This window comes from Heptranchias perlo, chromosome 32 (genome assembly GCF_035084215.1).
Source record: "Heptranchias perlo isolate sHepPer1 chromosome 32, sHepPer1.hap1, whole genome shotgun sequence".
Classification (NCBI taxonomy): domain Eukaryota; kingdom Metazoa; phylum Chordata; class Chondrichthyes; order Hexanchiformes; family Hexanchidae; genus Heptranchias; species Heptranchias perlo.
The window spans coordinates 87,574-112,715 of record NC_090356.1 but is presented as its reverse complement, the minus strand read 5'-3'; the positions used below and the strand labels follow the sequence as shown (position 1 = coordinate 112,715).

At 44.7% G+C, this 25,142-nt stretch overlaps 2 protein-coding genes and 1 long non-coding RNA gene across 5 annotated transcripts in view; 1 reads left to right on the top strand and 2 right to left on the bottom strand.

The window, feature by feature from the left end:
• Window positions 1–2,158, bottom strand: part of LOC137300886 (uncharacterized) — a 107,653-nt gene extending 105,495 nt beyond the window's left edge. For both annotated transcript variants that reach the window (XR_010958176.1, XR_010958175.1), the window contains exon 1: window positions 2,076–2,158. This is a non-coding gene — a long non-coding RNA (uncharacterized lncRNA). The remainder of the gene's footprint in view (window positions 1–2,075) is intronic.
• On the top strand, window positions 1,808–22,491 carry aurkaip1 (aurora kinase A interacting protein 1). Of its 2 annotated transcripts, none has more exons than XM_067970137.1 (4): window positions 1,808–2,213; window positions 2,343–2,433; window positions 15,410–15,867; window positions 22,319–22,491. In XM_067970137.1, exons 2-4 carry the CDS (start codon window positions 2,376–2,378, stop codon window positions 22,433–22,435), a joined length of 633 nt encoding a protein of 210 aa, XP_067826238.1. In that variant the 5' UTR covers window positions 1,808–2,213; window positions 2,343–2,375; the 3' UTR covers window positions 22,436–22,491. The 2 variants fall into 2 exon arrangements, with proteins under 2 accessions (XP_067826238.1, XP_067826237.1); XM_067970136.1 differs by having other exon boundaries at window positions 1,809–2,213; window positions 2,339–2,433.
• A 1,694-nt stretch (window positions 22,492–24,185) lies between these two features.
• Window positions 24,186–24,716, bottom strand: LOC137300772 (uncharacterized). The gene has a single exon (XM_067970034.1). It carries the CDS (start codon window positions 24,714–24,716, stop codon window positions 24,186–24,188), a length of 531 nt encoding a protein of 176 aa, XP_067826135.1.
• Between the last annotated feature and the right edge of the window lie 426 nt (window positions 24,717–25,142).

The window sequence follows — 25,142 nt, the reverse complement described above, 5'->3', positions numbered from 1 at the left end:
CGCCACTAATCTGCACTTTCTATTCCTCAGCCAATTTCGTATCCACGCACCACTGACCTTTTATCATAGAATCATTGAAAGTCACGGCACAGAAGGAGGCCATTCGGCCCATCGTGTCCCTGCCGGCCGAAAAAGAGCTATCCAGCTTAATCCCACTTTCCAGCACTAGGTCCGTAGTCCTGTCGGTTACGGTACTTCAAGTGAAGAGATTTTAAATGAGTTGAGCATTTCTGCCTCTACCACACTTTCAGGCAGTGACTTCCAGACCCCCACCACCCTCTGGGTGAAAAAAATCTATGCCCCCTGGTCACTGACCCCTCTGCTAAGGGAAATAGGTCCTCCTTATCCACTCTATCATAATTTTATGTACCTCATTAATATCTCCCCTCAGCCTCCATTATTCCAAAGAAAACAACCCCAGTCTATTCAATCTTTTCTCATAGCTAAAATTCTCCAGCCCTGGTAAAATCCTCGTAAATCTCCTCTGTACCCTCTCTAGTGCAATCACATCTTTCCAGTAATGTGGTGACTAGAACTGTACACAGTACTCAAGCTGTGGCCTAACCAATGTTTTATACAGTTCTAGCATAACCTCCCTGCTCCTATATTCTATGCCTCGGCTAATAAAGGAAAGTATCCCGTATGCTTTTTTAACCACCTTATCTACCTGTCCTGCTACCTTCAGGGGTCTTTGGACATGCACTCCAAGACTCCTTTGTTCCTCTACACCTCTCAGTATCCTCCCATTTATTGTGTACTCCCTTGCCTTGTTTGCCCTCCCCAAATGCATAACTCACACTTTTCTGGATTGAATTCCATTTGCCACTTTTCTGTCCACCTGACCAGTCCATTGATATCTTCCTGCAGTCTACAGCTTTCCTCCTCACTATCAACCACACTGCCAATTTTTGTATCATCTGCAATCTTCTTGATCAAGCCCCCCACATTCAAGTTCAAATCATTAATGTATACCACAAAAAGCAAGGGACCTAGTACTGAGCCTTCCAGTCACAAAAACAACCGTCAACCATTACCCTTTGCTCCTGCCACTGAATGCCATGGATTTTTACTTTTTTGACCAGTCTGCCATGTGGTACTTTAACAAATGCCTTTTGAAAGTCCGTATACACATCAACCGCATTACCCTCATCAGCCATCTCTGTTACTTCATCAAGGAACTCAATCAAGTTAGTCAAACACGATTTTCCTTTAACAAATCTGTGCTGATTTTTATTTATTAGCCCATACTTTTCCAAGTGACAATTAATTTCATCTTGGATTATTGTCTCTAAAAGTTTCCCCACCAATAATGTTAGGCTGACTTGCCTGTAATGGCCGGGTTTATCCCTCTCCCCTTTTTTGAACAGGAGTATAGCATTTGCAATCCTCGAGTCCTCCGGCACCATCACCATATCTAAGGAGGACTGGAAGATTGTGGCCAGAGCCTCTGCAATTTTCACCCTTACTTCCCTCAGTAACCTAGGATGCATCCCATCTGAACTGGGTGACTTTTCTACTTTGAGTACTGCCAACCTTTTAAGTACCTCCTCTTTATTTGTTTTTATCCTATCCAATATTGCTACTACCTCCTCCTTTACTGCTACAGTGGCAGCACGCTCTTCTCTAGTGAAGACAAATGCAAAGTCAAGTGGTCAGACATCTGGTCAAATCTCCAGGAAGCCTCCGACCAGGGTTGGCAGCCTGACTCATACTGGAGTCAGGCGGGCGGGTCAAACATCCGAAAGCAGCAGTGTTAAAATAGCCGCAGGGCGGTAAATGCACCACTTGGATTTTGACTCCTGTTGCGCCCGGTTTCTGCCAGGCGGAGGGAGTTAATATTCCCGCTCTGCTGACCATTGAAGGGGCAAGGGTTTGGAGGCCGGAGTCTGGACCTAACCACCCAGTGAGGAAAATCCGACCCATGTCTGGACAGCCATCATATCTTTTCCCAAATAACGGGATCTTTCTCAACCCTTCAAGCAGACATGTTTAGTCTTCTTATTTCCAGTAAAAGTCGATTTGTTTTTCGTGAGAAGAATATAAATTCGCTGCAATCGTGAGACAATAAAACTCACAGGAATTGCTGGAGTAGTTTTGCTGCCCGCGGCCCGCGGCCCCCGGACCGTCTGTTAAGCGGAACCATTGGGCGGGTGTGTTGGGTCGGGGAATGAGTTTGTGCAGCGTTACCGGAAGTGCGGAAAGTTCTGGATTCGGTGAGTGATTAATGGAGCAAAATTACCGTGCGGTTCCCCCCCCCCCCCCATAATACCTACAAGACTTGTATTTTGATATTTCAGTGGAACTGAGACTAGCTACTGACACAAATTTCTTTGTTCAGACAGAATTTAAGATTTTCTACACTTGCTCCTGAATGAATGACTATGTTTCTTTCAAGATTGGCTTTGCAACTTGTGAAAGCGCTCAGATTTCCAGGTAAGCTGAAGTTTCATCGAATCAGAGACATTTCAGGACAGAAGGAAGCCATTTGGTCCGCCATGACTGTGCTAGTGTTGTAACCATAGAACCAAAGAGTTTACAGATGGCTCTTTTCTACAGCAATCTGAAATTAATCCCATTTCCCGCTCTCCTCATAGCCCAGTATCTTCCTCCGCTTCAAATATTTATCCATTTTTCTGTCTCATCCACTTCTATGGCAACAAGTTCCATGCTCCTTTTGTCTAACCCCTCTCCTTACTCAGTGATAATTTTAAATTGATGACTGACATCCAACCAGAAAAATATCGTCTTTACATAGTCCCTCTATGAAAACCGTTCTTAAATTAAAAATTGGCAGTTAAATCTCCTCACCCCTTCCCACTGCTCCACTTTTCCGTTAGGTTGGTCTTTAAATTACATAGTTATAATCTTGGTTCAAACACTCTATGAAGGCACTCCACAACTTTAGTTCCTTTTAAAAATTCTACAGTCAAACAGACCATAGTAAAGTCCTGAAAACAAGCTTCAATAGACCAAAAGAACAGACAACACAATACCGATCTGGGAGACACGAATGTCTGCTAACCTCGGCTAATTCTATCTTGCAGTCTCTTGCTCATGTTTTTGGAGAGCTGCTCAAAATATCCTCTTTTCAGATCCTAGATGCACGGGACCACTACCACATGATTATACAAAAAAGAGTTGAACACAACCCGATATGGTAAAACTAATAAGTAGACATACTTCCATACATCTATAGCTTAGCTAATGGAGATGACTACCATTCTTCGTACAAGCTACCTTATCACACAGCTCATTTTATCTGTACCTGGTTATTATTCATTCTTGGGATCCCGTTGGCTCCACAGGTCTGTTTTGAATCTTGTATCTCTTCAGTAGCAGTCTATCTCAACCCATATCTCTCCAGTGCCTGAATCTGATATTCCAGTATTGACCCTTTACCTTATTGGTACATCAGTTCTATGTTCCAGTGTTGGTTTCACATTCTAATGTATTATCACTATGCTTTAATTAGTAAATTAATTCTATATTACAAAGTTAGGTGGGAAAGGAGGACACAGTCTGCAAAGGGATATAGACAGGTTAAGTCAGTGTGCAAGAAGGTGGCAGATGGTGTGAGGTTATTCACTTTGGTAGGAAGAATAGAAAAACAGAATATTTTTTTAAATGGTGAGAAACTATTTACGGTTGGTGTCCAGAGACACTTGGGTGTCCTGGTACAAGAAACACAAAAAGTTAGCAAGCAGGTACTGCAGGCAATTAGGAAAGCAAATGGCATGTTGGCCTTTATTGCAAGGGAGTTGGGGTACAAGAGTAAGGAAGTCTTGCTATTGTACAGGTCTTTGCTGAGACCTCACCTGGAGTACTGCGTACAGTTTTGGTCTCCTTATCTAAGGAAGGATATACTTGCCTTAGAGGTGGTGCAATGAAGATTCACTAGATTTAGGAGAGGTTGAGTCGAATGGGCCTATGCTCTCTGGAGTTTAGAAGAATGAGAGGTGATCTCATTGAAACATATAAGATTATGAGGGGGCTTGACAGGGTAGATGCTGAGAGGTTGTTTCCCCTCTCGAACTAGAGGGCATAGTCACAGAATAAGGGGTAGGCCCTTTAAGACTGAGACAAGGAGAAATTTCTTCACTCAGGGTTGTGAATCTTTGGAATTCTCTACCCCAGAGGACTGTGGATGCTGAGTCGTTGAGTATATTCAAAGCTGAGAGAGATAAATTTTTGGACTCTGGGGGAATCAAGGGATATGGCAGAAAAGTGGAGTTGAAGTTGAAGATCAGCCATGATCTGATTGAATGGCGGAGCAGGCTCGAAGGGCCCTATGGCCCACTCCTGCTTCTATTTCTTATGTTCTTATATATTCTTCACCTGTTCCAATGAAAATTGACCCAGTATCTTGAGCTTCTCCTCGAAACTATTGTTTCCCATACCTGGCAAAATCCTGTACTCTCATTATGGCTTTAATGTCCATCCTTTCTATAACGGGGCACCAAAAGCAGCACACTGTACTCTATAACAATAGCCTAATAAATGTTTTGTATAAATTCATCATTACGTCTTTACTCTTGTACTCTATGCCCTAATTTATAAAACCCAAAATTCTATGGGCCTTTTTTATGGCAAATGAAAGTGTTTGACTAACTTGATCGAGATCTTTGATGTAATTGAGAGGATTGCTGAGGGTAGTGCAGTTGATGTGTATACAAGGCATTTGATACAGTACCACATAATGGACTTGTTAGCAAAATTAAAGCCCATGGGATTAAGTGGATAGTGGCAGTGTGGATACAAAATTGGCTAAGGGACAGAAAGCAGAGAATAGTGGTGAATGGTTGTTTTTCAGATTGGTGCGAAGTATACAGTGGTGTTCCCCGGGGTCAGTATTTGGACGGCTACTCTTTTTGATATGTATTAATGACCTAGACTTGGGTTTAGAGGGTAAAATTTCAAAGTTTGCAAATGACATGAAACTTGGAAATGTAGTAAACAATGCAGAGGATAGTAACAGACTTCAGGAGGACATAGACAGACTGGTGAAATAGGCAGACACATGGTAGATGAAAATTAACACAGAGAAGTGTGAAGTGATGCATTTTGGTAGGAAGAATGAGGAGAGGCAATATAAACTAAATGGTACAATTTTAAAGGGGATGCAGGAACAGAGAGACCTGGGGCTGCACACACAAATCTTTGAAGGTGGCAGGACAAGTTGAGTAGGTGGTTAAAAAAGCATATGGGATCCTGGGCTTTATTAATAGAGGCAGAGTACAAAAGCAAGGAAATTATGCTAAACTTTTATAAAACACTGATTGGGCCTCAGCTGGAGTATTGTGTTGAATTCTGGGCACCACACTTTACGGAGGATGTGAAGTCCTTGGAGAGGGTGCAGAAGAGATTTACTAGAATGGTACCAGGAATGAGGGACTTCAGTTATGTGGAGAGACTGGAGAAGTTGGGGTTGTTCTCCTTAGAATAGAGAAGGTTAAGGGGAGATTTGATTAGAATCTTTGAATGGTTACAGCACAGGAGGAGGCTTTTTGGCCCATCAAGCCCGTGCCTGCTCTTTGTAAGACCAATCCAGTTAGTTCCATTCCCCTGCTCTTTCCCTGTAGTCCTACAAATTTTTTCCATTCAAGTATTTATCCAATTCCTTTTTGAAAGCCATGATTGAATCTGCTTCCACCACCCTTTCAGGCAGCGCATTCCAGATCATAACTGCGGTTTAAAAAAAAGTTTTTCTTCATATCGCCTTTGGTTCTTTCGCCAGTTACCTTAAATCTGTGTCCTCTGGTTCTTGACCCTTCCGCCAATGGGAGCAGTTTCTCTTTATCTACTTTATCTAAACCCTTCATGATTTTGAACACTTCTATCAAATCTCCTCTTAACCTTCTCTACTCAAAGTAGAACAACCCCAGCTTCTCCAGTCTATCCACGTAACTGAAGTCCCTTATCCCTGGAACCATTTTAGTAAATCTTTTCTGCACCCTCTCTAAGGCGTTCATATCCTTCCTGAAATGCGGTGCCCAGTTGTGGTTGAACCAGTGTTTTATAAAGGTTCAACATAACTTCCTTGCTTTTGTACTCTATGCCTCTGTTTATAAAGCCCAGGATCCCGTATGCTTTTATAACCGCTTCCTCAACCTGTCCTGCCACCTTCAACGATTTATGCACATATATCCCCAGGTGTCTCTGTTCCTGCAACCCATTTAGAATTGTACCATTTAGTTTATATTGCCTCTCCTCATGCTTCCTGCTAAAGTATATCACTTCGCACTTCTCTGCGTTAAATTTCACCTGCCGTGTGTCTGCCCATTCCACCAGCCTGTCTATATCCTCTTGAAGTCTATCACTATCCTCCTCACTGTTTACTACACTTCCAAGTATTGTCATCTGCAAATTTTGAAATTGTGCCCTGTACACCCAAATTTAAGTCAGTAATATATATTTTTTAAAAAAGCAGTGGTCCTAGTACTGACCCCTGGGCAACATCACTGTATACCTTCCTCCGGTCCAAAAAACAACCGTTCACCACTACTTTCCGTTTCCTGTCACTTATCCAATTTCGTATCCATGCTGCTACTGCCCCTTTTATTCCACCGGCTTCAATTTTGCTGACAAGCCTATTATGTGGCACTTTATCAAACGCCTTTTGAAAGTCCGTATACACCACATTAACCGCATTGCCCTCCTCAACCCTCTCTGTTACCTCATCAAAAAACTCAATCAAGTTAGTTAAACACAATTTGCCTTTAACAAATTCGCGCTGGCTTTCCTTTTATTAATCCACACTTGGTCCAAATGACCATTAATTTTGTCCCGGATTATTGTTTCTAAAGCTTCCCCACCACGAGGATTGAGGTGTTAAAGTTTATGAATGGTTTTGAAAGAGTAAATAAGGAGAAACTGTTTCCAGTGGCAGAAGGGTTGGTAACCAGAGGACACAGATTTAAGGTGATCAGCAAAAGAGCCAGAGGCGACATGAGGAAACGTTATTTTACGCAGTGAGTTATAATCTGGAATGCACAGCCTGAAAGGGTGGTGGATACAGATTCAATAGTAACTTTCAAAAGGGAATTGGATAAATACTTGGAAAAGAAAAATTTCACAGGATGGGGAAAGAGCAGGGGAATGGGACTGATTGGATAGCTCTTTCAAAGAGCCAGCACAGACATGATGGGCCGAATGACTTTCAGTGAATTATGTATTTGAGCTCCTGGGGTCTCTCTCCATCCACACCCTACAGTGTCTTTCCATTCAGTGTATATTCCCTTTCCTTTTTTTATTTTTCCTCCCAAAATTCGTATGTTCGTAAAATGTATTACCTCACATTTATCCACATTAAATTGCATCTGCTACCTTTCTGCCCATTCTGATAACCTATGTCTGCCTGCCTGAAGTATTTTACAGTCCTCCTCAGTTTGTCAAACCTACTTTTGTGCTGCAGTAAATTTAGAGATTGTATTCTCTATGCCCAAGTCCAATTTATCCATATATACACCGAGAACAAAAATGAATCCAACACTGACCCCTAGGATACACAACAACAACTTGCATTTATACCACTTCCAATCCTCCTTTAAGCATCCTACTTTATCCTAACTCATTGTGACAGCTACCTTAGCCAACATGTCTGGTCTCTGAGCTCATGGCTTTTCCTTTGAGAAATATCCTGTGAGACTATGGGTCATCACCCCTCCTAAGCAATAAAGGATAGGTGTTAAAAATTCAATACAGTCAAAAAACCACTTTTTGGTGCAATAATTTTTTTGCATCTACAATCCTACTTTCAAAGATCTGTGTATTTGTACCTCTAGATCATAAATTTCAAATAAAATTGCTGGACTATAACTTGGTGTTGTAAAATTGTTTACAATTGTCAACCCCAGTCCATCACCGGCATCTCCACATCATAAAATCTTACAGCACAGAAGGAGGCCATTCGGCCTGTCATGTCTGTGCCAGCTCTTTGAAAGAGCTGTCCAATTTAGTCCCACACCCCAGCTTTTTCCCCATAATCCTGCAAGTTCGTCCTCCAAGTACATGTCCAATTGCCTTTTGAAAGTTCCTATGGAATCTGCTTCTACCACCCTTTGAGAGTGCATTCCAGATCTTAACAACCCTCTGTTTAAAAAAAAAAAAAAAAATCTCCTAATTTCCCCTCTAGTTCTTTTGCCAATTATTTTAAATCTATGATCTCTGGTTACCAATCCACTTGCTAGAGGAAACGGTTTCTCCCTTTTGCTCTTTTTTTAAATCACATGACCTTAAAGAGATTGTTTCAGCTCCACAGTGTGCCTGTCACTGAAGCCTGCAGCTCACAAAGTAGTACTTCAGAAAATGTTTATTCATATGTTATCCAATTCAGATATGCAGCCTTTTCAATTGTAAATGATTAATTTTTCAACCAAGAATGATACCCGGACTTCAAGGGTTAAGTTACGAGGAGAGATTACACAAATTGGGGTTGTATTCTCTAGAGTTTCGAAGGTTAAGGGGTGATCTGATCGAAGTTTATAAGATATTAAAGGGAACGGATAGGGTGGCTAGAGAGAAACTATTTCCGCTGGTTGGGGTTTTTAGGAGTAGGGGGCACAGTCTAAAAATTAGAGCCAGACCTTTCAGGAGTGAGATTAGAAAACATTTCTACACACAAAGGGTGGTAGAATTTTGGAACTCTCTTCCGCAAACGGCAATTGATACTAGCTCAATTGCTAAATTTAAATGTGAGATAGATAGCTTTTTGGCAACCAAAGGTATTAAGGGATATGGGCCAAAGGCAGGTATATGGAGTTAGATCACAGATCAGCCATGATCTTATCAAATTTCGGAGCAGGCACGAGGGGCTGAATGGCCTACTCCTGTTCCTATGTTCCTAGAAAGTTCAGTAACAGAAGCATTGGAAAATTCCAGTGGTTATGTCTCCCTTGCTTTTTGGGGGCAGCAAAAGGCCATATTTGAGCCAACTTGTGACATTTTATTATTACAGTATCAATTAAACAGTATTAAATAAAAAAATTTAGTGTGGCAAAGAGTCCTTTCTGTTTAAAGTGAAAGAAGCAACCAGTAGATTTTCTGAATCCCCGCATGTGGCAAGGTAGGCCCTTGGAAAAGGGCCATTGGAAAATGGCAGGCAGTGGTCCACCATTTTTGGATTGCATTTGCAATGTGAGATACTTCATCTCAAGTCCGGATTTGGAAAATCTATCTTAGTGTAAATCTTGCATACTTTTCTTCTTGAGCCCAATGGACATTGGTTAGAGAGCAGCAATGGTGATGTCAGTCACAGAGATGTCAAAGAGCAGATTCTTAGATAATCCTGTACATTGGCATCTGGAGCCAGCCTGGATGCTCCAAAGTGGGGAAAAAGTCAGTCCTAGCTGAGTGGTGTTGTATATTCAGCTGGTATTGACCTTCCCTGCCAGTGAGCATCTGGGATGGTGTGATGAAGTGTGAGAGATTCTACATGTAGTTTTCATGGTAAACCTGCCACTGAGATTAGTAGAAAAGCTCCCTAGTGCAAAGGCTTCCCTAAATGGCCAGCCTCCATGGGCTGAAAAGAAACAATGAGTTAATTGTGTCTTGTAGCAAGAAGGAGGTTTTAATCCTATTGTATTTAAGCTTTATGTTTTCTTCAGAATTGTTGTTTGTTCCTCTCCCTGGGCCCAATGTTGCTCTTGTCCTTGAACAGAAGGGGGAAATACTCTGTAGATTTAGTTGCTGGCACTGTCAGTGCTATACCTTGGTCAACCCCATAGAACGGTGCTTTTGAGCGGTGCATTTGGAAATTCTTCAGTGTCTGTTTTTCCTACTTCCTCAGCATCGTGCCTGAAATTGTCACAATGTCTCTAACAGTCAAGACCAGGACTTGAATCATAGAAAGTTACAGCACAGAAGGAGGCCATTCAGCCCATCATGTCCATGCTGGTGGAAAAAGAGCTATCCAGCTTAATTTCACTCTGCAGCACTTGGTCTGTAGCCCTGTAGGTTATGGCACTTCAAGTGCATCAAAGTACTTTTTAAATGAGTTGAGGGTTTTTGCCTCTCCCACCCTTTCAGGCAGTGAGTTCCAGACTCCTACCAGCCTCTGGGTGAAAAGATTTCTCCTCCGCTCCGCTCTAATCTGTCTACCAATTACTTTAAATCTGTGCTCCCTGGTCACTTACCCCTCTGCTAAGGGAAATAAGTCCTTTCTATCCTCTCTAGGCCCCTCATAATTTTATACACCTCAATTAAATCACCCCTCAGCCTCCTCTGTTCCAATGAAAACAACCCCAGCCTATCCAATCTTTCCTCCAAGCTAAAATTCTTCAGCCCTGGCAACATCCTTGTAAATCTCCTCTGTACCCCCTCTAGTGCAATCACATAGGAACATGGGAACAGGAGGAGGCCATTCAGCCCCTCGTGCCTGCTCCGCCATTTGATAAGATCATGGCTGATCTGTGATCTAGCTCCATATACCTGCCTTTGGCCCATATCCCTTAATACCTTTGGTTGCCAAAAAGCTATCTATCTCACATTTAAATTTAGCAATTGAGCTAGTATCAATTGCCGTTTTGGGAAGAGAGTTCCAACCATTTGTGTGTAAAATGTTTTCTAATCTCGCTCCTGAAAGGTCTGGCTCTAATTTTTAGACTGTGCCCCGTACTCCTAGAATCCCCAACCAGCGGGAATAGTTTCTCTCTATCCACCCTATCCGTTCCCCTTAATATCTTATAAACCTCGATCAGATCACCCCTTAACCTTCGAAACTCCAGAGAATACAACCACAATTTGTGTAATCTCTCCTCGTAACTTAACCCTTGAAGTCCGGGTATCATTCTAGTAAACCTACGCTGCACTCCCTCCAAGGCCAATATGTCCTTCCGAAGGTGCGGTGCCCAGAACCGCTCACAGTACTCCAGATGCGGTCTAACCAGGATTTTGTATAGCTGCAGCATAACTTCTGCCCACTTGTACTCCAGTCCTCTAGATATAAAGGCCAGCATTCCATTAGCCTTCTTGATTATTTTCTGCACCTGCACCTGTTCGTGACACTTCAATGATTTATGTACCTGAACCCCTAAGTCCCTTTGGACATCCTCTGTTTTTAACTTTTTACCATTTAGAAAGTACCCTGTTCTATCCTTTTTTGATCCAAAGTGGATGACCTCACATTTGTCTACATTGAATTCCATTTGCCACAGTTTTGCCCATTCACCTAATCTATCAATATCGCTTTGTAATTTCATGTTTTCATCTACACTGCTTACAATGCCACCAATCTTTGTGTCATCGGCAAACTTAGATATGAGACTTTCTATGCCTTATTCTAAGTCATTAATAAATATTGTGAATAATTGAGGCCCCGAGTCACATCCTGCCAATGTGAGTACTTACCTATTATCCCTACTCTCTGTCGCCTTTCACTCAGCCAATTTCCTAACCAAGTCCGTACTTTTCCCTCGATTCCACGGGCTTCTATCTTAGCTAAGCGTTTCTTATGTGGGACCTTAACAAATGCCTTCTGGAAGTCCATATAAATAACATCCATTGACATTCCCCTGACCACTACTTTAGTCACCACTTCAAAAAATTCAATCAGGTTTGTCAGGCACGACCGACCTTTCACAAATCCATGCTTGCTCTCCCTGATTAACTGAAAATTCTCGCGGTGTTCAGTCGCCCTATCCTTAATTATAGACTCCAGCAATTTCCCCACAACAGATGTTAGGCTAACTGGTCTATAATTCCCCGGTTTCCCTCTCTCTCCTTTCTTAAAAAGCGGAGTGACATGTGCAATTTTCCAATCTAGAGGGACAGTTCCTGAATCTAGAGAACTTTGAAAGATTATAGTTAGGGCATCTGCAATCTGCTCACCTACTTCCTTTAAAATGCCTTCTTCTGGGGATGGAAACCATCTGGTCCTGGGGATTTGTCACTCTTTAGTGCTATTATTTTCTTATGTTAATTTTATCGAGTCCCTGTCCCCGATTCAATATTAGTTTTCTTGGGATTTCCGGCATGCTATCCTCTTTTTCGACTGTAAATACTGACGCAAAGTAATTATTCAACATGTCCGCCATTTCCCCATTGTCAATGACAATATCCCCACTTTCAGTTTTTAAGGGGCCAACACTGCTCCTGACCACCCTCTTTTTCCAAATATAACTATAAAAGTTCTTTGTATTGGTTTTGATATCCCTTGCATGTTTCTTTTCATATTCTCTTTTTGTAGCTCTTACTATCTGTTTTGTGACCCTTTGTTGATCTTTGTATCTTTCCCATTTGCCAGAATCTGTGCTATTTTTTACCTTTTTGTATGCCCTTTCCTTGCGTCTTATACTGTCCCTTACCTCTTTAGTTGTCCATGGCTGTTTTTTTTGGCAAGTAGAGTTCTTGCCCCTCAGGGGTATAAACCAGTTCTGTATCTCGTTAAATGTTTCTTTAAACATTTCCCACTGATCATCAGTCGTTTTACCCATTAACAGATTTGCCCAGTTTACTGTGGACAGTCTCTGTCTCATCCCATTGAAGTCGGCCTTACCCAAGTCTAGAATCTTAGCAGCTGTCTCTCTTTTTTTCCCTTTCAAACACTACCTTGAACTCGATCATGTTATGATCGCTATTGGATAGATGTTCACGCACAGTTAAGCCGTTAACTAAATCTGGTTCATTACTCATTACTAAGTCTAGTATGGCTTGCCCCCTTGTTGCCTCTAGGACATACTGCTGTAGAAAACTATCCCGGACACACTCTAGAAATTCACTACCTTTCTGACAGTTGCTAGTCTGCTTTCCCCAATCTATGTGAAGGTTAAAGTCCCCCATTAAGACTACTATGCCTTTCTTACACGCTTGTCTAATCTCTGCATTTATACAATCTAGCACTTCAGAGCTGCTGCCAGGGGCCCGATACACAACTCCCACTATAGTCTTAGATCCTTTCCTATTTCTCAATTCAACCCATAAGGTCTCTGTTGGCTGCTTACCTCTCATTATATCCTCCTATATCATTGCATTGATTTCATCTCTAATCACTAAGGCTACTCCTCCCCCTCTTCCATTTTCCCTATCTCTCCTGTAGACCTTATAACCCGGTATATTTAGTTCCCAATCCTGACCATCCTGCAGCCATGTCTCAGTAATAGCTATCATGTCATACCCTCCAATTTGAATTTGAGCCTGTAGTTCATTTAATTTATTCCTTATACTCTGTGCATTTGTATATAGAACTTTTAGTTGGGCCACACACCCTAGTCTGACCTTCAGCTTTGATGCTGGGATAATCGCCTTACGCCTTCTAGTTTTCACTTTATCTGTAGTGTCTGAAGTACACTTTCTTTCTGCTGCTCTACGCTTTTCCCTTTCACTTGTTCTTGAACAACTGTTTGTACTATTTGTATTGTAAATTTCCCCTGGGTCTTCCCCTCTCTTGCTGCTCTCAACTTTACTCCCTTCTGACTCCCCGCTAAGGTTCCCATCCCCCCGCCACTCTAGTTTAAACCTTCCCCAACAGCACTAGCAAACACCCCCGCGAGGACATTGGTCCCGGTCCTGCTCGGGTGTAACCCGTCTCGCTTGTACAGGTCCCACCTTCCCCAGAACCGGTCCCAATGTCCCAGGAATCTAAATCCCTCCCTCCTACACCATCCCTGCAGCCACGCATTCATCCTGTCTATTCTCCTGTTCCTATACTCACTGGCACGTGGCACCAGTAGTAATCCCGAGATCACTACCTTTGAGGTCCTGCTTTTTAATTCATCTCCTAACTCCTTGAATTCACCTTGCAGGACCTCATTCCTCTTTTTACCTATGTCGTTGGTACCGATATGGACCACGACTACTGGCTGTTCACCCTCCCCCTTCAGAATGCCCTGCAGCCATTCAGTGACATCCTTGACCCTAGCACCAGGGAGGCAACATACCATCCTGGAGTCACGTTTACGGCTGCTGAAATGCCTATCTGTTCCCCTTACAATTGAATCCCCCTATCACTATAGCCCTGCCACTCTTCTTCCTCCCCTCCTGTGCAGCAGAGCCACCCGTGGTGACACGAGCTTGGCTCTTGCTGCTTTCCCCTGATAAGCCATCTCCCCCAACCGTACCCAAAGCAGAATATCTGTTTGAGAGGGAGATGGCCCCAGGGGACTCCTGCTCTACCTGCCTGGTCTTTTTACTCTGCCTGGCGGTCACCCATTTCCTTTCTGCCTGCGTAATCTTTACCTGTGGTGTGACCACCTCACTGAACGTGCTATCCACGATAGTCTCAGCATCACGGATGCTCCAAGTGAATCCACCCGCAGCTCCAGCTCCGAAATGCGGTTCGCCAGTAGCTGCAGCTGGACACACTTCCTGCACACATGATCGCCAGGGACACTGGTAGTGTCCATGACTTCCCACATAGTGCAGGAGGAGCATATCACGGGTGCTAGCTCTGCTGCCATGACTTGCCTTAGATTTACCCTGCTTTCACCTCTCAGACACTCCTCCCGCTCTCGGGGTCTCCTTTTATACTGTCCTCACCTCTCGGACTCTCCTGCCTCACCTGTGACGTCGCACAGTAGTTGTCTCTTGTTGCAGGTCTGCTGCTGCTTCTATCCCCACTCAGTCTTCTACTGCTCAGGTCCACTGCGGCTCTGCGGAAAAAGTTAGGAAAAGCAAGGCAAAGCAGCACCTCCTTCTCACACTTACCAAACTCTGAAGTGATCAGTCAGTGTTCCACTGCACTCCGTGCTCCGTTAGCTCTAAAAGGCCCCTGTTTTTCTGCTGTTTGTGACTCAGATGAGTCAGGCCTGCTCCACCTTCAGGAACCAGTTTAATCTAGCTAACCAATTAACTAACTACAGCAGCTCTCTCTGCTGAAGCCTGACAGAAACTTAAAAATTTAAACTTTAAAATTGAACTGAAACAGTTGATAGCATTTGAACTTCCTTCCTGTAATGTGACCAGAACTGTACACAGTACTCAAGTTGTGGCCTAACTAGTGTTTTACACAGTTCTAGCAAAACCTCCCTAATCTTATATTCTATGCCTCGGCTAATGTGCCTTTTTAACCACCTTATCTATCTGTCCTGCTACCTTCAGGGATCTATGGACATGCACTCCAAGGTCCCTCTGTTCCTCTACGCCTCTCAGTAACCTCCCATTTATTATGTATTCCATGCCTTGTTTGCCCTCCCCAAACGCAATACCTCACACTTCTCCAGATTGAATTCCATTTGCCACTTTTCTGTCCACCTGACCAGTCCATTGATATCTTCCTGCAGTCTACAGCTTTCCTCCTCTCTATCAACCACGTGGCCAATTTTTGTGTTATCTGCAAACTCATGCCCCTTACATTTAGGTCTAAATCATTAATATGCACCACAAATGGGCTCTTTTAGTCAGTTCTGTGCTCTTACAAAGACTTAATCGGTTGAAATAGATGTTAGATTTTATATAAATTTTATTCGTTCATTTATAGGAACACAATCTCTTTCTGGCTCTGCTATTCAGCAATGTAGTGCGTTATCCAGAATTTGCTACACACAACCTAGTCAAAATAAGGTGAAGCCACAACGTTGGTGTGCACTAAATCACGAGCTGGAGGAGTTCCTGATTCCACGAAAATTGTCCATTAGTCCATTAGAAAGTTGGTTAACAATTAGATATCGTGTACCCAGATTGGATCCAAATCATGGGCAAAGTATCAGGATAAGTCTGTGGCGCCCTTCTCAGCAGTATGACTGCCCTCCTATTGAAGGAACTATACATTTTGGAGAACATGGAGGAGCAATGAACAACAACATAGACGAAATCCAGTGTAAAAATGTACTGAAGATTCGCAGGAGAAAGATGAACAGGCACAAGTACAAAAAATTGCTAAAACGCACAAAGTTTTTACGTAGACGGATCAAGGAGAACCGCAGACGAAGGCGACAGGTCAGTAAGCATGAAAGTGGTTACACATATCTGTAAAATGTCTGGAGTTTATTACAGGCCAGTCAGCCTAACCTTGGTGGTGGGTAAATTATTGGAATCAATTCTGAGGGACAGGATAAACTGTCACTTGGAAAGGCACGGACTAATCAAGGACAGCCAGCACGAATTTGTTAAGGGGAGGTCGTGTCTGACTAACTTGATTGAATTTTTCGAGGCGGTGACGAGGAGGATCGATGAGGGTAGCGCAATTGATGTAGTCTACATGGATTTTAGCAAGGCTTTTGACAAGGTCCCACATGGCAGATTGGTCAAAAAAGTAAAGGCCCATGGGATCCAAGGGAATGTGGCAAATTGGATCCAAAATTGGCTCAATGGCAGGAAGCAAAGGGTAATGGTCGACTGGTTTTTTTGCGACTGGAAGGCTGTTTCCAGTGGGGTGCCGCAGGGATCGGTACTAGATCCTTTGCTTTTTGTGGTATACATTGACGATTTGGACTGAAACATGGGGAGCATGACTAAGAAGTTTGCAGATGACACAAAGATAGTCCTTGTGGTTGACGGTGAGGAGGAAAGCTGCCGACTGCAGGAAGATATCAATGGACTGGTCCGATGGGCAGAAAAGTGGCAAATGGAGTTCAATCTGGAGAAGTGTGAGGTAATGCATTTGGGGAGAGCAAACAAGGCAAGGAAATACACAATAAATGGGGGGATACTTTTTTTTTTATTCGTTCATGGGATGTGGGCATCACTGACGAGGCCAGCATTTATTGCCCATCCCTAATTGCCCTTGAGAAGGTGGTGGTGAGCCGCCTTCTTGAACCGCTGCAGTCCGTGTGGTGACGGTTCTCCCACAGTGCTGTTAGGAAGGGAGTTCCAGGATTTTGACCCAGCGACAATAAAGGAACGGCGATATATTTCCAAGTCGGGATGGTGTGTGACTTGGAGGGGAACGTGCAGGTGGTGTTGTTCCCATGCGCCTGCTGCCCTTGTCCTTCTAGGTGGTAGAGGTCGCGGGTTTGGGAGGTGCTGTCGAAGAAGCCTTGGCGAGTTGCTGCAGTGCATCCTGTGGATGGTGCACACTGCAGCCACAGTGCGCCGGTGGTGAAGGGAGTGAATATTTAGGGTGTTGGATGGGGTGCCAATCAAGCTGGCTGCTTTATCTTGGATGGTGTCGAGCTTCTTGAGTGTTGTTGGAGCTGCACTCATCCAGGCAAGTGGAGAGTATTCCATCACACTCCTGACTTGTGCCTTGTAGATGGTGGAAAGGCTTTGGGGAGTCAGGAGGTGAGTCACTCGCCGCAGAATACCCAGCCTCTGACCTGCTCTCGTAGCCACAGTATTTATATGGCTGGTCCAGTTAAGTTTCTGGTCAATGGTGACCCCCAGGATGTTGATGGTGGGGGATTCGGCGATGGTAATGCCGTTGAATGTCAAGGGGAGGTGGTTAGACCCTCTCTTGTTGGAGATGGTCATTGCCTGGCACTTGTCTGGCGCGAATGTTACTTGCCACTTATGAGCCCAAGCCTGGATGTTGTCCAGGTCTTGCTGCATGCAGGCTCGGACTGCTTCATTATCTGAGGGGTTCCGAATGGAACTGAACACTGTGCAGTCATCAGCGAACATCCCCATTTCTGACCTTATGATGGAGGGAAGGTCATTGATGAAGCAGCTGAAGATGGTTGGGCCAAGGACACTGCCCTGAGGAACTCCTGCAGCAGTGCCCTGGGGCTGAGATGATTGGCCTCCAACAACCACTACCATCTTCCTTTGTGCTAGGTATGACTCCAGCCACTGGAGAGTTTTCCCCCTGATTCCCATTGACTTCAATTCTACTAGGGCTCCTTGGTGCCACACTCAGTCAAATGCTGCCTTGATGTCAAGGGCAGTCACTCTCGCCTCACCTCTGGAATTCAGATCTTTTGTCCATGTTTGGACCAAGGCTGTAATGAGGTCTGGAGCCGAGTGGTCCTGGCGGAACCCAAACTGAGCATCGGTGAGCAGGTTATTGGTGAGTAAGTGCCGCTTGATAGCACTGTCGACGACACCTTCCATCACTTTGCTGATGATTGAGAGTAGACTGATGGGGCGGTAATTGGCCGGATTGGATTTGTCCTGCTTTTTGTGGACAGGACATACCTGGGCAATTTTCCACATTGTCGGGTGGATGCCAGTGTTGTAGCTGTACTGGAACAGCTTGGCTAGAGGCGCAGCTAGTTCTGGAGCACAAGCCTTCAGCACTACAGCTGGGATGTTGTCAGGGCCCATAGCCTTTGCTGTATCCAGTGCACTCAGCCGTTTCTTGATATCACGTGGAGTGAATCGAATTGGCCGAAGACTGGCTTCCGTGATGGTGGGGATATCGGGAGGAGGCTGAGATGGATTATCCACTCGGCACTTCTGGCTGAAGATGGTTGCAAACGCTTCAGCCTTGTCTTTTCCACTCACGTGCTGGACTCTGCCATCATTGAGAATGGGGATGTTTGCAGAGCCTCCTCCTCCCGTTAGTTGTTTAATTGTCCACCACCATCACGACTGGATGTGGCAGGACTGCAGAGCTTTGATCTGATCCGTTGGTTGTGGAATCGCTTAGCTCTGTCTATAGCATGTTGCTTCCGCTGTTTAGCATGCATGTAGTCCTGAGTTGTAGCTTCACCAGGTTGGCACCTCATTTTTAGGTACGCCTGGTGCTGCTCCTGGCATGCTCTTCTACACTCCTCATTGAACCAGGGTTGATCCCCTGGCTTGTTGGTAATGGTAGAGTGAGGAATATGCCGGGCCATGAGGTTACAGATTGTGCTGGAATACAATTCTGCTGCTGCTGATGGCCCACAGCGCCTCATGGATGCCCAGTTTTGAGCTGCTAGATCTGTTCTGAATCTATCCCATTTAGCACGGTGGTAGTGCCACACAACACGTTGGATGGTGTCCTCAGTGCGAAGACGGGATTTCATCTCCACGAGGACTGTGCGGTGGTCACTCCTACCAATACTGTCATGGACAGATGCATTTGCGACAGGTAGATTGGTGAGGACGAGGTCAAGTAAGTTTTTCCCTCGTGTTGGTTCGCTCACCACCTGCCGCAGGCCCAGTCTAGCAGCTGTGTCCTTCAGGACTCGGCCAGCTCGGTCAGTAGTGGTGCTACCGAGCCACTCTTGGTGATGGACATTGAAGTCCCCCACCCAGAGTACATTTTGTGCCCTTGCTACCCTCAGTGCTTCCTCCAAGTGGTGTTCAACATGGAGGAGGACTGATTCATCAGCTGAGGGAGGACGGTAGGTGGTAATCAGCAGGAGGTTTCCTTGCCCATGTTTGACCTGATGCCATGAGATTTCATGGGGTCCAGAGTCAATGTTGAGGACTCCCAGGGCCACTCCCTCCTGACTGTATATCACTGTACCGCCACCTCTGGTGGGTCTGTCCTGCCGGTGGGACAGGACATACCCAGGGATGGTGATGGAAGAGTCTGGGACGTTGGCTGAAAGATATGATTCTGTGAGTATGGCTATGTCAGGCTGTTGCTTGACTAGTCTGTGGGACAGCTCTCCCAATTTTGGCACAAGTCCCCAGATGTTGGTAAGGAGGACCTTGCAGGGTCGACTGGGCTTGGTGTTTTGCCGTTGTCGTGTCCGATGCCGGGTGGTCCGTCCGGTTTTATTCTTATTATGACTTTTCGTAGCGAGATTTTACAACTGAGTGGCTTGCTAGGCCATTTCAGAGGGCAATTAAGAATCAACCACATTGCTGAGGGTCTGGAGTCACATATAGGCCAGACCGGGTAAGGATGGCAGGTTTCCTTCCCTAAAGGAACACCTGTATGGTGTCGAGCTTCTTGAGTGTTGTTGGAGCTGCACTCATCCAAGCAAGTGGAGAGTATTCCACCACACTCCTGACTTGTGCCTTGTAGATGGTGGCAAGGCTTTGGGGAGTCAGGAGGTGAGTCACTCGCCGCAGAATACCCAGCCCCTGACCTGCTCTTGTAGCCACAATATTAATATGGCTAGTCCAGTTAAGTTTCTGGTCAATGGTGACCCCCAGGATGTTGATGGTGGGGGATTCGGCGATGGTAATGCCGTTGAATGTCAAGGGGAAGTGGTTAGACTCTCTCTTGTTGGAGATGGTCATTGCCTGGCACTTGTCTGGTGCGAATGTTACTTGCCACATATCAGCCCAAGCCTGGATGTTGTCCAGGTCATGCTGCATGCGGGCTCGGACTGCTTCATTATCTGAGGGGTTGCGAATGGAACTGAACACTATGCAATCATCAGTGAACATCCCCATTTCTGACCTTATGATTGAGGGAAGGTCATTGATGAAGCAGCTGAAAATGGTTTGGCCTTGGACACTGCCCTGAGAAATTCCTGTAGCAATGTCCTGGGGCTGAGATGATTGGCCTCCAACAACCACTACCATCTTCCTTTGTGCTCGGTATGACTCCAGCCACTGGAGTGTTTTCCCCCTAATTCCCATTGACTTCAATTTTACTAGGGCTTCTTGGTGCCACACTCAGTCAAATGCTGCCTTGATGTCAAGGGCAGTCACTCTCGCCTCTCCTCTGGAATTCAGCTCTTTTGTCCATGTTTGGACCAAGGCTGTAATGAGGTCTGGAGCCGAGTGGTCCTGGCGGAACCCAAGCTGAGCATCGGTAAATAAGTGCTGCTTGATAGCACAGTCAACAACACCTTCCATCACTTTGCTGATGTTTGAGTAGACTGATGGAGCGGTAATTGGCCGGACTGAGAGTGTAGAGGAATTGAAGGACCTTGGAGTGCATGTTCACAGATCCCTGAAGGTAGCAGGACAGGTAGATAAGGTGGTTAAGAAGGCATATGGAATGCTTTCCTTTATTAACCAAGGCATAGAATATAAAAGCAGAGATGTTATGCTGGAACTGTATAGAACACTAGTTAGGCCACAGTTCTGGTCACCACATTACATGAAGGATGTAATTGCACTGGAGAGGGTGCAGAGGAGATTTACGAGGATGTTGCCAGGACTGGAGAATTTTAGCTATGACGACAGATTGGGGTTGTTTTCCTTGGATCAGAGGAGGCTGAGGAGTGATTTGATTGAGGCGTACAACATTGAGGGGCCTATTTCCTTTAGCGGAGGGGTCAATAACCAGGGGACATAGATTTAAAGTGATCGGTAGAAGGATTAGAGTGGAAATGAGGAGAAACTTTTTCACCCAGAAGGTGGTGGGGGTCTGGAACTCGCTGCCTGAGAGGGTGGTAGAGGCAGAAACCCTCAACTCATTTTAAAATAAAATACCTGGATGTGCACCTGAAGAGCCGTGACCTGCAGGGCTATGGACCAAGTACGGGAAAGTGGGATTAGGCTGGGTGACTCGTTTCTCAGCCGGCGCAGACACGATGGGCCGACTGGCCTCCTTCTGTGCTCTAAATTTTCTATGATTCTAGTTTGTAAAAGGCATCTAGTCTAGAGTTTGTATAAGCTTGGATAAGGCACTTAGCCAGATTGGGATAATTCCTGCATGTAAACACTGTTTAAAAGATATTTAAGCAAACATTTTGAAGATTATTTTCATAAGTATCTTATAGTTTCACATTATTTGCACATTTCATATCCCTGATTACTATGTTACTGAGGTCTATGGTGAAATAAAATACATAATTGTACCATTCTACTATTGAAGCATGTCAGGCCATACATATTTTCCATAACATGTTGGGTGTAATAAGCCAATTGCACCTCTTGATAAATGTGTTAAAAATTAATGGACACGTAAGTATGTTTTCCCCCCGCCCCCCCCCCCCCAATCAATTTTCTCCTGCCACGTCCTCTCTGAAGACAATGCGGTAGGATTTCATGGATGCCAACAGACCTGCAGCATCTCATACAAATGGCCATTCTTCATGTGTTAAACTAGACTGAGTTGTGGCTAGTTATTTGAATGTGTGAGGTATGTGTTGGGAGAAGGAGGAATCACAGCTTTACTCAAGCTTATGCTCACCTGATGTACAAACAGTTACTTCCATAGTTACTGGATAGCAATTAGGAGCAGCGATGATAGATGATTCTCCCCACCCTGTCCCTCCATTTCCTAGGGCTCCTAAGGCCAGTTATTCTTCCTAACTTAGATCAGCTAATTCAATCCAAACCAATATTTGAATTTCACATATCCCTGCCTTGACCTGCATGGCTCAGTACCAAACCCGGTGTTGTATTTACCCAATAAGCATCAGCAGAGTGCAGTGTATTTATAACATTTGGGAAAGAAGTTTTTAATTTTTGTAAACACGTATATTTGTATTGTGCCCATAGACACTGTCAAATTTTTAAAATAAAGGTTGAAAGCAATATCAAATATCAGATGTGTTCCTTTTAACTTCCAGGAGTGATGTGTAGTTAAGGAGAGCATGTACCTGTGATTAAATTACAATTTTCTATCCTGGAGTTTTAGACCTAATTTTACCACCCTGTGTTTTCACAGGCAAAGTTTGAGAGAGAATTAAACCAAATCTGGAAGAAAGTTGGACTGAAGAAACCACCAGAAGGCTGGCAGGCACCAAAGATATTTGTGAAACGATACCATGGAAAATCTGAATGACGTTGGAAACAAAGCAGCTGTATTCCATATAAAGTGAAGCAAAATGTTTTGAAGAATGTCTTAAGTCCTATTTTAGAACCATAATCCAATGATTCATATTGCCTTTGTGTAAAGAGGAAATTTTGTGGTCACCTATAAGATACAATACATATCTCACTAATAAGTGAAACATTGAATTTAGGAGTTAGTTCTTAGTCTCAAAAATTGAGGTATTCATCATATCAACAACAACTTGCATTTATATAGTGCCTTTAACGTAGTAAAATGTCCCAAGGTGCTTTACACGAACGATTGTCAAACAAAATTTGACAACAAGCCACGTCAGGAGATATTAGGGAGGTGACCAAAAGCTTGGTCAAAGAGGTAGATTTTAAGAAGCGTCTTAAAGAAGGAGAGGCGGAGAAGTTTAGGGAGGGAATTCCAGAACTTAGGGCGTAGGCAACTGAAGGCACTGCTGCCAATGCTGGAGCGATTAAAATCGGGGATGCGCAAGAGGGCAGAATTGGAGAAGCGCAGAGATCTTGGAGGGTTGTAGGGCTAGAGGAGATTATAGATATAGGGAGGGGCGAGGACATGGAGCGATTTTGAAAACCAGGATGAGCAATTTAAAATCGAGCTGTTGCCGGAACGGAAGCTGTTGTAAGTCAGCGAGCACAGGGGTGATGGGTAAAAGGGACTTAGTGTGAATTAGGCAGCAGAGTTTGGATGAGCTGAAATTTAGGGAGGATGGAAGATGGGAGGCCGGCCAGGAGAGCATTGGAATAGTGAAGTCTAGAGGTAACAAAGGCATGGGTGAGGGTTTCAGCAGCAGATGAACTGGGGTGGGGACTGACGATGTTACGGAGGTGGAAATAGATGGTGATGGAGAGGATATGAAAGCGGAAGCTCAGCTCAGGGTCACGTAGGATGCCAAGGTTGTGAATGGTCTGGTTCAGCCTCAGACAGCGGCCAGGGAGAGGGATGGAGTCGGTGGTTAGGGAACAGAGTTTGTGGCGGGGACCAAAGACTATGGCATTTATCTTCCCAATATTTAATTGGAGGAAATTTCTGCTCATCCAGTATTGGATGTCGGACAAGCAGCGTGACGAATCAGAGGCAGTGGAGGGGTCAAGAGGTGGTGGTGAGGTAGAGCTGGGTGTCGTCAGCATACATGTGGAACCTGACGTGTTTTCAGATGATGTCGCCAAGGGGCAGCATGTACATGAGAAATAGGAGGAGGCTAAGGATAGATCCTTGAGGGACTCCAGAGGTAACGGTGTGGGAGCAAGAAGAGAAACCATTGCAGGAGATTCTCTGGCTACAAATGGATGGATAAGAATGGAACCAGACGAGGCTGGTCGCACCCAGCTGGATGACGGAGGAGAGGAGTTGGAGGAGGATGGTGTGGTCAACCGTGTCAAAGGCTGCAGATAGGTCGAGAATGGTGAGGAAGGATAGTTTACCACGGTCACAGTCACATAGGATGTCATTTGTGACTTTGATAAGGGCCATTGGAGTACTGTGGCAGGGGTGGAAACCTGATTGGAGTGATTCAAACATGTAATTGCAAGAAAGATGGGCATGGATTTGGGAGGCAACAACAGATTCAAGGACTTTGGAGAGGAAAGGAAGGTTGGAGATGAGACTGTAGTTTGCAAGGACAGAGGGGTCAAAGGTGGGTTTTTTTGAGGCAGTGTTGGGGGGGGAATGATAGCAGATTTGAAGAGGAGGGGGACAGTACCTGAGGAGAGGGAACTGTTAACAATATCAGCTAACTTGGAGGCCAGGAAGGGAAGTTGGGTGGTCGGAAGTTGGGTGGTCGGAAGTTGGGTGGTCGGAAGTTGGGTGGTCGGAAGTTGGGTGGTCGGAAGTTGGGTGGTCGGAAGTTGGGTGGTCGGAAGTTGGGTGGTCGGAAGTTGGGTGGTCGGAAGTTGGGTGGTCGGAAGTTGGGTGGTCGGAAGTTGGGTGGTCGGAAGTTGGGTGGTCGGAAGTTGGGTGGTCGGAAGTTGGGTGGTCGGAAGTTGGGTGGTCGGAAGTTGGGTGGTCGGAAGTTGGGTGGTCGGAAGTTGGGTGGTCGGAAGTTGGGTGGTCGGAAGTTGGGTGGTCGGAAGTTGGGTGGTCGGAAGTTGGGTGGTCGGAAGTTGGGTGGTCGGAAGTTGGGTGGTCGGAAGTTGGGTGGTCGGAAGTTGGGTGGTCGGAAGTTGGGTGGTCGGAAGTTGGGTGGTCGGAAGTTGGGTGGTCGGAGCATATCTTTCAAATCATTATCAATGTACTCTTCCACAACAGATACATACTCATGCATAAACGCTGAGAAGTTTGTTTTCAAGTGTCAGTGGGAGGAACTGTAAAGTGGGTACATTATACAAAGGATGCTATGGGTTGTTAAATGTCAACGCTTGATGAGGTTTCAGGAAAACCTGTTGCTATATTTCACTAACATATTTATAAGGCTCTCTGACTGGTGGAGTAGAGTCAAGTGAACATGGTTGATATTGTTATGTGACCATACCTTTATTCGTTCTATTTGTTGCCAGAGATTTCCTTTATTGTGCTGGATATGCACTGCAAGTGTGAGGGACTGGATTTGGTACAATTAGAATCTGTACAGTAGTCACAAAACTGAGTCTCTATTAGCTGTAAGAGTGAGTTCCTGCAAAAAAGCATCAATATTTTGGTTCTATAAATTCAGGTTCCCAGTGAGTTGTGGAAATGAACGGTTTTAAATTGG

What these genes read in the sequence shown, in the direction of transcription:
- aurkaip1 (XM_067970137.1), top strand. Translation starts at nt 2,376, where the DNA reads ATGACTATGTTTCTTTCAAGATTGGCTTTGCAACTTGTGAAAGCGCTC. An exon ending in GAAAGCGCTCAGATTTCCAG is followed by an intron (nt 2,434 to 15,409) that starts GTAAGCTGAAGT and finishes GTTCATTTATAG; the next exon opens with GAACACAATCTCTTTCTGGC. An exon ending in ACCGCAGACGAAGGCGACAG is followed by an intron (nt 15,868 to 22,318) that starts GTCAGTAAGCAT and finishes GTGTTTTCACAG; the next exon opens with GCAAAGTTTGAGAGAGAATT.
- LOC137300772 (XM_067970034.1), bottom strand. Translation starts at nt 24,716, where the DNA reads ATGCATGAGTATGTATCTGTTGTGGAAGAGTACATTGATAATGATTTG.